Here is a 15064-nt window from a genome sequence, read left to right on the forward strand (position 1 = left end):
TGTTGAGGTCTCCCACTACAATTGTATTAGTGCATATATGACTTTTCATGTCTGCTAGTATTTGTTTTATATAGTTGGGCGCACTAGTGTTTGGTGCGTAGATATTTATGATTGTCATCTCTTCTTCTTGGATTGTTCCCTTTACAAGGATGTAGTGTCCTTCTTTCTTTTTTTTTTTTTTTTAAGGTATGATTCTTTTTTTTTTTTTTTTTTTGGGTACCGGGGATTGAACTCGGGTCCTTGCGCTTGCGCAGCAGGCGGTGAAACCACTGAGCTAAATCCCTGGCCCTGTAGTGTCCTTCTTTGTCTCTCTTAATCAGTGTTGGTTTACTTTCTTGGTTTTTGTTTTTGTTTTTGTTTTTTTTGGTACTGGGGATCGAACTCAGGTCCTTGCGCTTGCACAGCCGGCGACGAAACCACTGAGCTAAATCCCCAGCCCTAGTGTTGGTTTGAAATCTACTTGATCTGCAAAGAGGATAGCTACTCCTGCTTTTTTTCGGGTTCCTATCGCATGGAGTATTGTTTTCCACCCTTTAACTTTCAGTCTATGAGTTTCCTTTTGAATTAAGTGTGTTTCTTGTATGCCGCATATTGTTGGATTTTGCTTCTTGACCCATTCTGCCAGTCTATTTCTTTTGATCGGTGAATTGAGACCATTAACATTGATGGTTATAACTGAAACGTATTGACTTGTCATTGCCATGACTTTTTCTTTTTGTTGGGTTCTCCCCCTTTACATTTAATTTCTTGTCATGCCAGATGGGTTCATTCAGCTTTGCTTCCTGGGGTTGTGATCGTCAATGTCTGTTCCTAGGATGTTGTGTAAAATTCTTTGGAGTGCTGGTTTGGTATTCACGAAGTTCCTAAGGTGCTCTTTGTCATGAAAGTATCTTATTTGTCCATCCATTTTGAAAGATAGTTTTGCAGGGTACATCAATCTGGGTTGGAGGCTGTTTTCTTTTAGGGCTTGGAATATGTCACTCCAAGCTCCTCTTGCCTTGATGGTTTGTGTTGAGAAGTCTGCTGTGATTCTGATGGGCTTTCCTTTGTATGTGATTTGTTTCTTTTCTCTGACTGCTTGGAGAACTTTGTTCTTCTGTTGTGTTTCTGGAATCTCAACAATTATATACCTATGTGTAGAATTTTTTTTGATCAAGTCTATTTGGAGTCCTATATGCCTCACTTATCTGTATGTCAAGCTCTTTTCCCCTGCTTGGGAAGTTTTCTGCCATTATTTCTGTGAAGAGATTTTTTATGTCATTTGCACTCTCTCCCGTTTCTTCATTGACTCCAATCAGTGTTGTTATTCTTCTTTGTATCATCTAGCAGCTGCTGGATTGATTTCTCATGGTCCCTTATAATTTTGAAGCAATTTTCCTGGTCACTAATTGCAGTCTTTATCTTCTGTATCTGAAATTCTGTCCTCACATTGGCTCATTCTGCTGTGTAGACTTTCAGTGGAGTTTTTCATGTCCTGGAAATCTATTTGCATCTGTTTTATGGATTCCATTTGTTTCTTATGTTGGGATTCCATCATATTCCTGAGCTCCTCTCTAGATTTATTAATCATGTCTTGCACTAGGGGCACAGTTTCTCCTGTTATCTGAGAAATTATTTCTGATTTCATTTTTTCCAGATCCCCTTTTGTTGCCAGTTCAGTGGGTCCAGGTGGTTGAGTATCAGATTGTTCCATCTCATTTCCCTTTGGGGTTGCTGTAGGTGATCTGAAAGTCTGATTTTGAGACTTATTTATGTGTTTTTTCATTTCGACTTGGGGGTGGGGCCTGTTGGCGCCTGCACAGATTACCTCCTCTGAGCTGGGAGAGGTGGGACAGGGACCGGGAGCAGCGGTAGGGATGGTGGCCCAAAAGCCCTGTCCTGTGGGCTGGGAGCAGTGGGAGGGATGGTGGCCAGGAAGCCCCTTCCTCTGGACCAGGAGCAGTGGGATGGCTGCTCAGAAGCCCCTACCTCTGGGCTGGGAGTGGTGGGAGGGATGATGGCCCGGACGCCCCTTCCTCTGGACCAGGAGCAGCGGGACAGAAGGTGGCCCAAAAGCCCTTTCCTGTGGGCTGGGAGCAGCAGGAGGGATGGTGGCCGGGAAGCCCCTTCCTCTGGATCAGGAGCAGTGGGACAGAAGGTGGCCCAAAAGCCCTTTCCTCTGGGCTGGGAGCAGCAGGAGGGATGGTGGCCGGGAAGCCCCTTCCTCTGGATCAGGAGCAGTGGGACGGTGGCTCAGAAGCCCCTACCTCTGGGTCGGGAGCAGCGGGACTCAGTACCGTGGTCTGGTGGTCTGGTGTCCTCTGCGTCTTTGTAGTGTGGAACCAGGTGGCTGTACAGAGGAGCTGGGGAGGGGTCCAGTGGACTGTTGTCGGGGCATGGGCTGATTCGGAGTGTTCCGTGGGACTCAGGACCTCGGTAGGGCATGCCCAAAACCACATTTTCTTTATCCAGTCTCTAGTTGATGGGCATTTGAGCTATTTCCAAGTTTTAGCTATTACAAATTGTGCTGCTGTGAACATGGGTGCACATATATCACTGTGGTATGAATTTTTTTATTCTTTGGGGAAGATACCCAGCAGGGGAATAGCTGGGTCAAATGGGACTTCCAGTCCTAGTTCCTTGAGGTATCTTCATACTGATTTTCACAGTGGTTAAAATTTGACAATTATTAAATGCCCTTAAGTTATACCTGAGGAGAAAGATTTCTTGATTTTTTTTTAAAGCCCTTTGATGAAAAGGCTTAGATCGAAATGAGTTGACAGCTTTTCTAGTCTTCATAAAAACTTCATTACCTATGTTCGTAGGTAAGTTCAAGTTAAACAGTGTTAACACAATATTATTTTTCTATCATTATTATTTATTATCATGTAAGGGGGCTGGGGATGTAGCTCAGTGGCACAGTGCCTACCTGGCAAGCCTGAGGTCCTGAGTTTGATCCTTGGTACCAAAAAAATAAAAAGAAGAAGCAACTACAGTTGTGTAATGTGTTTATGAGAATACATAATTGACTCACAGTTTTGTTCTTAACTATTCCTTGGGGTTTTTTTTTAACCGTTTCTCGTATCTTTAGCGCAATGGTATAGCTAGTTTCAGTTGAATATCTCATGTGAAGCTTTAGAAGTGGAATAGTGATCCCTAATGCGGCATTTGCTAGGTTAGGAACCTTCTTGGAACATGTGCTCTGAAATAGATTTGCATTACTTCAGCAATAGACTCAAAAAGAATATTTTAATTAAGTAGTGAACACACGGCCAGTTGTTAATCATTTAACTTTTCTTCCCTTTCATATTATTTATTTTTTCTCAGATGAATTTAAGACTACCTGTGTATTTTCTTTAGGGGTTAAAAAAAAAAATCAATGTTATATAAAGGTCAGTGAAATAAAATATGAATGTGAACTAGAATTACCTATATATATTTTTATTAGACAAGGTTTCACTAGTCAGCGTGTATTATACATACTAAATTGTTTCAAAGGACATGCTTAATCATTTCTATTTTTCATATTTGCTCTGACAGATGGTGTTGAAACTCTGGATTGTGGATGGCTGACATGCCAGACGGAAATAAGATTACGTTTGCATTATTCTGAAAAACCTCCAGTCTCAATAACCAAGAAAAAATTCAAAAAATCTAGATTTAGGTATGACCATGTGGTTTTGTTATTAAAGCCATTTATTTTTACTAAGGTAGATTTCTGGTCTTTTTAGTTTTAGACTTTAAGTTTGTAAACATAATAAACTTCTAATAGATAATATCACATTTTCTAAAAACTGCAGAGTTTTGTAATGGTGAGCTAGCTTTTTCTCTCAAATTTCTGTAGTTATATTTGGAACCAGAAAAATTTGTTTCTGTAAGATGAGTGGTCCCTAAGCTTATCCATTTTTGTTGAACTTTCCTAGTGTAACAAACTTTTAAAATTGATAGAAGAGAAACAGTTTTGTGCTAAATGAGGGGAGAATGGCATAAGCAAAGAAAAATGATTGTTGTAAATATCCTTCAGAGTTTTAAAGTTTACTGTGGCTTTAAAATGAAAAACATTTCATGAAGAAAAGTAGTAATTATAGTAGTTCCAGATTTGTTTGTTTGAAAGCCTGTATCAGTTGTAGGAGTAGACGTAAAGCTTTGTGTAAATGGTTCAGTAGTAACTTAATTTTTCTGAACATCATTGTATGTGCCTCCCAAGTAGCCTGGTTTCTTTAAGGCCCTCATCCTGTCATTTGAAATTTTGTGACTGCGGTACTGAGAATTCTGAGTCTTGATATGTAACACAGGCTTTTCTGACAAAATGTCAGGCCCCGGTTGAAAGATTCATTTTCAGTAATTGAAGACACACTGATAATAAAGTTTTTATCTTCCTAATAATATTCATAGTGGTTTGCAGTGTGGAAATCCTTGATTTAGTTTAACTGCCTGAATATCACACATGCCAGTCATAGATAGGAAACAGGTGGGTGGCACTTGCTAATCCTTTGTGTTGGTGTTTTGATAGTAAAGGATTTGGGTGTGTGTACTTTGTCCTTTTGTCTTTGCTTCTCTGAAATGCCAAGGTAATTGGACTAGATGGTTGATCTGCAAGAGCCCTTTCCTCTCACAAATTCTTTTTTGTTTGTTTGTTTGTTTTTGTCTTGTTTTCAGTACCAGGGATCAAACTCAGGACCTTGCACTTGCAAGGCAGGCCCGGTGCCACTGAGCTAAATCCCTGGCCCTCTCTCACAAATTCTTTTGAGACAGGGTCTCTGTGTAGTTCAGGCTGGCCTTGAACTCACTGTGTGTCCCACAAATTCTTTTTTTTTTTTTTTTTTTTTTGAGATAGGGTCTTGCTTTGTAGTTCAGGCTGGCCTTGAACTCTTATGTAGCCCAAACTAGCCTTGGGATTACAGGTATGCACCACCATGCCCAGCTACAAATTCTTTAAGGAAGTTAGCAATACATAGTTAAATATTAAGTCAGACATGGTGATACATACCTGTAATCTCAATACTGTGGAAGATGAGTCAAAAGAGCTGTGAGTTTGAGGTCAACCCGGGCTACTTATCAATTTCAAGACCAGTCTGGACTAATAGTGAGACTCTGTCTCAGAAACAAAACAAAAATCCAAACAGAAAATTAATATTTTATTTACATTTTTTTTTTTGACACAAGGTTCCACTATTTAGGTAGCTCAGGCTAGCCTTGAACTCAGGATGGGGGTGGCTCTGCTTCCTCAGCCTCCTAAGTGCTGGGATTATAGGTGTCCATCACCACAGCCAGCTTTAAATGTTATATTTAAAGAAGTGAATTATGTAATAGCTTTCTACTGTCTTAGAGTAGGAAATAAATTTATCTGCTAAGAGTTCAGTACTTTAACAACGTGGCACATGCCCATGCATTTTAAGTAAAGCAGTGAACCTCCTTCTTGTTACTATCATGTTTTAAACACGCACATTTCTCTTTGTCATTGACTCTACCAAGTGGAAGCAATGGTGATGTCTCTTTATGAGAGACTATAACATTTATATAGTTATTTGAAGAAAATCTTTAACAGTTTATAAAATGAACTTAAGGGCCAGGGATTTACCTCTGTGGTACCATGCCTGCCTCACAAGCGTGAGGTCCTGGGTTCGATCCCTGAACTACAAAAGAATAAAATGAACTTAAGTTCGTTCATTGATCTTTCCCTTCCAACTTTTTTTAAGGACTTTCTTTTTGCTTATTTCTGTCCATTTTCAGTCTTTATATACTGTATTCTGGAAGAGAATACCTTTTCCTCAGGCTCACTAATAGTATCAGTTATCCAGAGCATTTCCTCAGAGTCTGGTTCTAAGAGCTGATGATTTTGAGCTACTTGTAAGTGAATACAGATCAATATTATTAGTGAAGTAATCTGTACAGGTGACCCCTCAGGGAGACCTCAGAATCATGGCTGTAAGGAAAGTCAGCAGTTGTGGGGGACAGGTTTATACAAAGAGCAGGCCACTGTAATACAATTCCATTATTTATATTTGATGTCAGATCCCATTTAAAACTAGAATGAAAAATTTTCATAATTTTGTACACTACATTAGTAATACTAAAAATGCTTATATACTATTAAATTGGTGCAAGAAATATTCCAGAATTAAGTTGACAAGTGTTCTGTGGAAGTAATTGCTTTTCATTGGGGTAGACTAGCCTTTATGCCACTGTGACTTAGGTCACTGGTGTCATTGCTGTGAGGCAGATAAGAGTTAGACTCTTGGTTTATTTCATTAGAAAAGTGTGTCTATAGTGTGTGTGCATATATACACATTGAAAAAATTCATACGTATAATGTTATGCTACATAGTTAATTTTTTTTTTAGTAATGTACTTTTTACAAGGTATTTAGCTTTTACTGTGGTAAGGTAGAAGAATAGGGAAGGGCTGGGGATTTAGCTCAGTGGTTTCGTTGCCTGTTGTGCAAGCGCAAGAACTTGAGTTCGATCCCTGGTACCAAAAAAAAGAATAGGGAAAATCTTTAGTATAAACCTCCACTTCTAACCATATGGCCCAATTTTGTGCTTGTCTAAGATACATTTGGAGACCTCTTAGAAGGAGTTCTTACTGATATTTAAAGGCTAAGAATTTATCTTAGTTATTGGGATAATAGAAAATAGTTTAGATTCACTAAAAAAAAAAATGAATTAAGACAACCTTAGTACACATAACCATCATTTATCTCATGAATATCTTGCAGATACAGATGCAGATAAAACATAATGCCTTAAGCTTTAGTATGTGTATCTTTGTGGAATATATTATTTTGTTATTTGAGCATATTCAAGGGACCTTTTAAAATTTGCGTTTAAGTGACATTTCTATAAGTTTTTCTTTTGTGGCACTTTTGCATTTAATCAGTTTTTTTTCATATCATGTAGAGTAAAGCTTACACTAGAGGGTCCCGAGGAAGACGATGATGATAGGGTATCTCCCACTGTTCTTCATAAAATGTCTAATACCCTGGAGATAGCCTTGATAAGTGACAACGAGTTCAAGTGCAGGCACTCACAGCCAGAGTGTGGGTATGGCCTACAGCCTGACCGTTGGACTGAGTACAGCATACAGACCATGGAGCCGGATAACCTAGAACTAATCTTTGATTTTTTTGAGGTGAGTAGTTACTTCAGTGATTCAGTTGACAAGAAATGCAGAGTTTTTTTTACGTATGACTTTATTTTTATTATGTAAAGTCATGGTTCTTAAAAACTTTTTAGCTATTTGTTCCTGTTATACATTTTAGCAGACTCAAATACTTTTAAGAATGTAATTAAGAGGGGGCTGGGATTTAGCTCAGTGGTTCCACCACCTGTCTCGCATGTGCAAGGTCCCGAGTTTGATCCCCAGTACCAAAAAAAAAAATGTAATTAAGAGAACTTCAGTAGAATTGATGTCTCAGATCAAGACTAGATGTCTTCATGTGACTATTAATCTAAATATGAATGAATTGTATACAAAGGAGCCTCCAAAGATAAGTAGAGGGCCAAACAGGCTGATGTAATCAGCATGATATAACCCTTTTCAGGGTGGAACTGTTTATGGAGGCATTTTATTAGTATTTGTTGTATAACATGGGCTTACTTTACAACTTAGTGTTATAAATGTGTAATAAAACTAGTTATAAAATTTATGCCAGGTAGTATGGAATCTGTAGTGCCAACTTTCATAAGGGCCTTAGACCAGGAGCTTGTTGGCTCACTGGCTCTTCAGTTACTTCCCACAAATAATGCTTGGCATCTTCTCTCAGTTCCTTAGTGCAGCGTATTGGTTTCCTTGGTCTCTAGCTCCTTTGCCCACCTTCACTCTCGTTTCCTCTAAATTAGAGCTTAAACTTTTGCGGATAGGGAACATGCGGCCAGTAGTAGCACCTGCCCATGGTTTCATGAGAACAAGAATTTGGAATGGATTTAAACCTACAGAGTGAATCTTGCTACCCAAGTTTATTACAATCCATGAATTGTGTAATTTAATGATGGCTTAGGTATTGTTTTTGAGTGTTTTTTTGGCTGTCTTGCATTATATGAAATTAAAATATTTCCTGTAAGATTACATTTTTTAAACATCTAAAGATCTCACTTGAGCAATAAGATCTGTGGAATTTTACTATGTATAAAAATACAGTATGAGAAAGGTGTAGTGTGCACCTGTAATTCTAGCACTCTCATAGTAAGATACTGTCTCAATAACAGCAAAACAAAAACACAGGGTGAAGGGTTTTGTTTTTTTAAACAAAGTCTTGCTATGTAGTTCAGGCTGGCTTTGAACTCACTGTGTAGCTCAGGCTGGCCTCAAACTTGGGGCCACCATGCCTGGCTAGGATGAAGTTTTTGTTGAACATTTCCTTGCTACATACTAAGCATTTAAATCTTTGGAACATCCTAACTTCCTTTTGTTTGGTTAGCATTTTTGGAAATACTGTTTTATTCATAGACTGAGCTGCTAAAATACCCACTTGTAATCTCAAAGCAAGAATTTAGTTTTCTAGGGAGTTATTGCCCATATATGCTATGGATGTGGGCACATTCAAGAGAATATAATTTGTTAAAATTCACTATAAATTATTTTATTCCTTCAGGGTAAAGTGCTTAGAATTTTTCAGGCAAGTGTTTTAAATTCACCTAATGCATAATATAAGATCAGAATTGGAACTCAGTTATATAAAGTAATATATAAAATACATATATATATAATACATATATAAAATAATACGTAAAATACATATTTTTTTAAAAGTATATTAATTACCTGGAAACCATCTCTATTACCTGAATCTAAGTTTGTGTTTCTCATCAGTCCTCCATAGATTCTGAGTTGACTTTTAAGGAAGTTCTTTGACCTTCAAATTGAAAATGTGAAATAATCCAGTCTTTGGAACCTCATTTTTTAGGAAGATCTCAGTGAACATGTAGTTCAAGGTGACGCCCTTCCAGGACATGTGGGCACAGCATGCCTCTTATCATCCACCATTGCAGAGAGTGGGCGGAGTGCCGGGGTTCTTACCCTTCCTATCATGAGCAGGAATTCCAGGAAAACCATAGGCAAAGTTCGAGGTAAGTGTGGAGGAGCAGGCAGGCTCTTACAAATAACATTAAGTTAGGGCCGGGCATTTAGCTCAGTGGTTCCACTGCATGCCTTGTAAGCTCAAGGTCCTGAGTTCCATCCCCAGTACCAAAACAAACAAAAAATCCTACAAATAACGTTGTTAGGATTTTTGTTTTAAATTGAGTATATGAGAATGGTAAAGATTAATAATTTGTTTCAGATTATTAACTAATACATTAACAGTGTAAGAAACATGTCTGTTTTCTAGAAACCTTGAATCACTTTTTAAGATTTTTTTTCTGTTAGGGATTGGTTCCAATTTTAGTATATGTGCTGCCGAAACAAGCACTGTTAGGGATTGGTAAAGCTGGTTTATATACTGTTTAAATGTCATTGAGCTCAGTGGCCTTTTAAATGTTTATCTTTGTCTCCCCCCACTTTTTTTTTTTTCTATGAAAGTTGACTTTATCATCATTAAGCCATTAACCGGATACAGTTGTGACATGAAATCTTCATTTTCCAAGTATTGGAAACCAAGAATACCACTGGATGTTGGACATCGAGGTGCAGGGAACTCGACAACAACTGCCCAGTAGGTTTCCTATTTGGGTAGAATTAGCATTCAGTAGCTCGTGCTTGATGCCATTAGTGGTTTGATCCACTAAAGATGATACTTTATTATTATCCTGGAAAGTAAATACAGTTTGGTAACGGGGATCACCATTTCAAAGTAGAGACAAGCACGAGCCTTAGATTCTGGCCCATCTTTTTAATATTGTATTGAATTGATGAGAAAGATACTATGGTCGAAAGCCAAGAGGGAAAATTTGGTGCAGAACCTTGGTGGCATCTGTGTGTCATTGTCATGTTCCTTGCTCTTGACATGTTTCCCTGTCTTGGTCTCAATTTCGTCATTTATGAGTGGAAGGATTTGGATTGGTTATCCTGGTATTCCTGTCTGCTCCAAGCATCCATGATTCTAAAAAAGCATAACTGAACTACAGGAAATGTTAGTTTCTCATCAGAAAGATGGCCCTTTCTCTTCTCAGCAGACACAAATTCCAGCCTACTACTAGTTGTCTTTTCCCTTGGAGTTTCGAATTGTATTCAACTACCAGTAACATAGCTTATTGCCATAGGCTTTCTATTGTAAATTTTAACCCCACCCTTTTGATTTAAAATGCTGCTGTGATAGCTTTGGGACCTATCATAATCTTGTAAGTCTAAAACAAGTCAAGTACCATTTAAGGAAGAAGCATCCTAGATGAGCAATAAGTTTTCTTCCTTGTGTTCTTGCTCTTAATATAATTTTTATTCTTAATACAATCTTTATACGTACACCCTTTTTGTGTGTCAGTCTTTCTTATTCCTCTGCAGTCTGCCAGTATTAAGTTATCTGGAGGACTCATTACAAGGAGCAAGTTTTCTGTCTCTGTTTCTTCATGGCAGTGAAAAAAATTGTTTTCTTAGTCGGTCACCTTATGTGTCTGTAAGAAAATTCCATAGTACAGGGAGGTATGTGTTGTGGTACAGTATATGTTTATATTCAGCTTATCAATACCTAAAATTGGTTAGAACTTGCATTTGTGGAGTAAATGCATATAGCAGCCAAATATGGTCACAGTGATATTTGGGGATAGAAAAAAGCCTCAGAATAAAGAATATATATTTTCATTGTTAAAAATATGTGAACTTATTTTATTACATTTCTTTTCTGTAGTCCGTGATAACTATGTTTCTTCTCTATTTCAGGCTGGCTAAAGTTCAAGAAAATACTATTGCTTCTTTAAGAAACGCTGCTACTCATGTAAGTAACCTTTCTTTAAACAACTTTGAACTCCTGAGGTAGATAAATGTGGCCCAGGGCAATCTCCTCTAAATCTACAAGGAGGAGTATTTATGCTTGTTCTGAACATGTGTCTATGTGAAAACACATTATCTCTTGGCATTTGTATGTAGATCCATGGTGAGAATTGGGATGAAAACAATAGAATCATAAGCATCTTTTTTTTTTTTTTGGTACTGGGGATCGAACTTGGGTCCTTGCGCTTGCGCAGCAGGTGGTGAAACCACTGAGCTAAATCCCCGGCCATAAGCATCTTTTTTGATCTAACAAACTTTGAGTTATTAAAGCAAGAAAAGGTGTGATAGTGTCTACTGTATTAGAGAGAGGCCATCTGGGCAGACACTGTGTGAGCAATGAGACATGTTCATTCACTGAAACTTGTTCATTCATACAGACAGGTTTAGTTAATGGAAGAAGCCATGAGGCCCAGCCCCACATATTGGTCTAGTGCTGTCAAATTTTTCAAGCCTTTTTTAAGTTAACCTTTTTGGTACCGGAGATTGAACTCAGGACCTTGCGCTTTCGAGGCAGGTGCAGCGCCACTGAGCTAAATTGCCTGCTGTAAGTTAGCCTTTTTGTTGTGTCTCCTACCAAGCCTGGCTGATTGATATAAAAGCAACATTTTGTCTTAGGAAGATGTATATGCTTGAGTTTTTTTGGCTGTGAGAGAATCTAAGCCCCTATGATTTTGGAGGGTTATTGTTGTCAGGGAGTCTTTCTGGTTCTATAAGGTAAGAATGGAGTAAGCTGCTTCTTGGAGGCTTCCAGAAACATTTCGGGAGAGGGAACAATAGCAGGTCAGGGAGGTAATCAGTCCCTACATTTTCTGATCAAGGTTTTAATGGCAACAGGCAGGCTAGGAGGGGTGGAAGAGGGAATAGGGGGAGGGTAGGAGGGGTGGAAGAGGGAATAGAGGGAGGGAGATTTCCCATGGAGAGCAGAAGTAATAAAAGCAGCTACAGGGTTGACAGTGGACATCTCCAGCTGGGGCTCAAGGCCATAGCAGAGAGTGGGTGAGTGGCCAAGGCAGATGTCTCCACAGTTGGCTGGACACCAAGGGAAGACAGTTCTGCCCAGGGAGTGTTCTGTGACCAGGCCTGGGTTTAAATGGCATGGAAAACAGAATGAGCCTGTCTTGGTCTCAGCAGGTGAGGGAATGGGAGGAGGAGGAGGGGAACCTAATCAGGGCAAGGATGGAGGCCTGGGGTTGAAACCAAGTAAGATTAAAGCAGACTGAAGTGGGTGAAGCAGGATAGGCAGGGGCAAGGCAGGTAAGGGTCTTCTGGAATTTGGGTTAACCTGAGGAAGTAGAGAATACTTGAGATTTTTGTAAGGAGTCAGGTGAGTTAATCAGCAGGATTCAGCTTTACCTGGGAGCAGTGTATCTATTAGGGACAGTTTATAGTGAACAATAAATTTACATCCTTGTACTTTTAGAGCTATTGTGCACTAGATAGTATTTTTCAAATACTTGTTTCCTTTACTTCTCTCAGGGTGCAGCTTTTGTAGAATTTGATGTCCATCTTTCAAAGGACTTTGTGCCTGTGGTGTATCATGATCTTACCTGCTGTTTGACCATGAAAAAGGTGTGTTGATGTTCCTTCATTTTAAACTTATTGTTAAGTGAAAAGTTAAAAACTAGAAAGCTTTTCATATTTTTAGTTACTTATTTAATAGTCAGTTGATTTTTTTGGTGAATTATTGTCAATCCTTTCCTTTCTCAGGCTCATGCAGTATTGAGAGAGTAAGTTGGAAATCTAGATGTCCTGGAAGGGCCTCTGCATTGCCTTATGTTACAAAGGGACAGTCCAGGTGGTTTTTGTGCCAGTCTGCCACTGTCAACTTTTTTGAGGCAGGAGGGGAAGACTATCAGTGTTTGCGAGCTCCTGTCTGTTTCTGCTTCATGTTATTTCTCAAATTAATAAGCTAGTATGATTTAGCGAGAGCAGGAAGAGCCACAGTGAAAAATCAGAGAAGTGGTTAGGAATCAGACGGAGAGCTCTGTGAAAGAGGATTAGAAGCCAGGTGGCTGAAGCAGGAGGATTGCCGTGAGTTTGAGGCCAGCCTGGGTTACATAGTGAGTTAAAGCCCAGCCTGAACTGTATAGCGAGACCCTTTCTTCAAAAAAAAAGAAAGAGGATTAGGCTTTAGAGATACAACACTTTATCCAAGAAGGGAACTGTTCAGAACTATACTTCAAGCCCAGTGTTTTGGTGACTGGTATAATAGAAATTTCAGAGCTCACGGACGGGAGGCAGGAGGAGAAGCAATGTGAGCCCCAGGTGCAGTCGAGCCAGGGAGGATGGAGAGAAGCATAGAGTTAGAATGGAATTTGAGAAAGTGTTTGATTTTTTAAAAAAACTTGTCATTGTCTTGCAAATATAATTGCCATTTAAGTCTCTGAACTTCAGTATACAAATGAACCGAGTAGTTTCTCAGGCATTTAAAGTAGGTTTGTATCAGTCAGCCTTCCCACTGTTCAGACAAAAAAACCTGACATTCACAATTTAAAGGGAAGAAGTTTAGTTTTGGCTCACAGTTTCAGAGCTTTCAATACATGGCTGGCTGCCTCTGTGGAACAGTCTGCCAAGCATGGTGGCCAAGGGGCTCATCAGAAGATAACTGGGGGTCGGAGATTTAGCTCAGTGGTTCCAGCGCCTGCCTCGCAAGCACAAGGTCCCGAGTTCGATCTCCGGTGCTAAAAAAAAAGAGAAGATAACTGGTTGCTCATCTCTTGGCGGCCACAGCAGAGCACAGGAGGAGAGCTCGCAGGGTGGGCAGGAGATAATGGCCTCCAAAGGCTGTCCCCCCTCCAGTGGGCCCCACCTCCATCCACCAGCACAAATGCTGAGAACCTTGGTGGATCAATCCACTGAGTATAATGCCCTGGACCAGCCATCCCCCCAGGAATCTTGAAATCTAGTCAGGCTGACAGTCCAGGTTCATTTGATTTTCTTTAAAACTGTATTGGGTATTTTCAGGTGAGTTGATTCAAGTTAAGGCCAATTTGCTAACAGGCACAGCACTGTACCAGGCTCTGTGTGTTGTGTAAAGTGGGCACTTGGCTCCATACTGGTAGATTCTAGACAGTCTTAGGGGATTGGGATCCTCTCATGTATGAGAGGACCCTTCTGTTTTTGTAAAATGGTTTCGGAAGGAAGGGAAAAAAATGGATCTATTTAGATGTGACAAAAGTAGAATAATTAAAATGGAGTAGGTCGTTTTTGTTGTGGCTGAATGTTATTTCATAAATCTTGAGTTTAGGCCGAACGTGCTGGCACTTGCGTGTAATCTCAGCACTTGAGAAGATAAGGCAAGAGATTGCAGTGAGTTTCAGGCCAGTCTGACCTATACAGTGAGATGCTGTCTCAAAATAAATTTGAGACCCTGTTTTTACCAGTCTCTTGTCTTGTTCTGAAGTTGATTGGGACATGGTGAATTGTGAATATATTTTAGGATGTAGTAGGATTTTTTTGTGTGTTTTGTTTTTGTTTTTTGAGACAGGGTGTCTCATTATGTAGTCCAGCTTGGCCTGAACTCACTGTGTAGTCTAGGCTGGCTTCCAACTCCTGGCGAATCTCCTGCCTCAGTCTCCTGAGTGCTGGGATTACAGGTGTGTACCTTGCCTGTAGTAGGAATTTTTTTCTCGTAAGTTCAATTCATGTCCATTATTTTTAAAATGCAAGTAGTTCAAAAAGTTATGAAATGCAAAATAAATCTTCCTTTCCTTGATCTTACTAGTTTCTTATGTATCCTTCTAGAAAAACTTTATGCATAAACAGGTTTGTATGTGAGCAAATGCTATACATAACATATATCTATATGCAGTGGCTTTCAGCACACTTGTTGGATTGATGATTATTGGTGGTATCTTAACTCATTTCCTTAAGATAGCGGCCATCTACCAGTGATATTTGATATGGCATTACAACCTAATAAAAGAGATTTGGTTATAAAGAGAAATATTGATCAGGCTTCTTGTTAAATAGTAATGCTTATAGCTAATTGGGCATTCTTTTCCCTGGCAGTTTGTGTGGCTGCTATTTTAACCAGACTTAAATTTAAAAGGTTTAGAAACATTTAGAAACTTACTGACAGAAGTTAATCCTGTGTATGGCTGGTCATGGTGGCACACGCCTGTAATTCCAGCACTTGGGAGGATGAGGCAGGAGGATTGCC

At 39.3% G+C, this 15064-nt stretch overlaps 1 protein-coding gene across 7 annotated transcripts in view; it reads left to right on the forward strand.

Moving 5' to 3' along the window:
- The window catches only part of Gpcpd1 (glycerophosphocholine phosphodiesterase 1), a 55249-nt gene that overhangs the window by 25662 nt on the left and 14523 nt on the right, over positions 1-15064 (forward strand). For all 7 annotated transcript variants that reach the window (XM_021255027.2, XM_004840786.4, XM_013070719.3 and 4 more), the window contains exons 7-12: positions 3520-3643; positions 6879-7110; positions 8885-9047; positions 9499-9631; positions 10792-10846; positions 12379-12471. In XM_021255027.2, coding sequence (XP_021110686.1) covers positions 3520-3643; positions 6879-7110; positions 8885-9047; positions 9499-9631; positions 10792-10846; positions 12379-12471 — 800 coding nt within the window. The remainder of the gene's footprint in view (positions 1-3519; positions 3644-6878; positions 7111-8884; positions 9048-9498; positions 9632-10791; positions 10847-12378; positions 12472-15064) is intronic.

The sequence above is a fragment of the Heterocephalus glaber genome, unplaced genomic scaffold (assembly GCF_053883595.1).
Source record: "Heterocephalus glaber isolate CG9 unplaced genomic scaffold, H.glaber_assembly_v1.0 deba00001532, whole genome shotgun sequence".
Lineage (NCBI taxonomy): Eukaryota > Metazoa > Chordata > Mammalia > Rodentia > Bathyergidae > Heterocephalus > Heterocephalus glaber.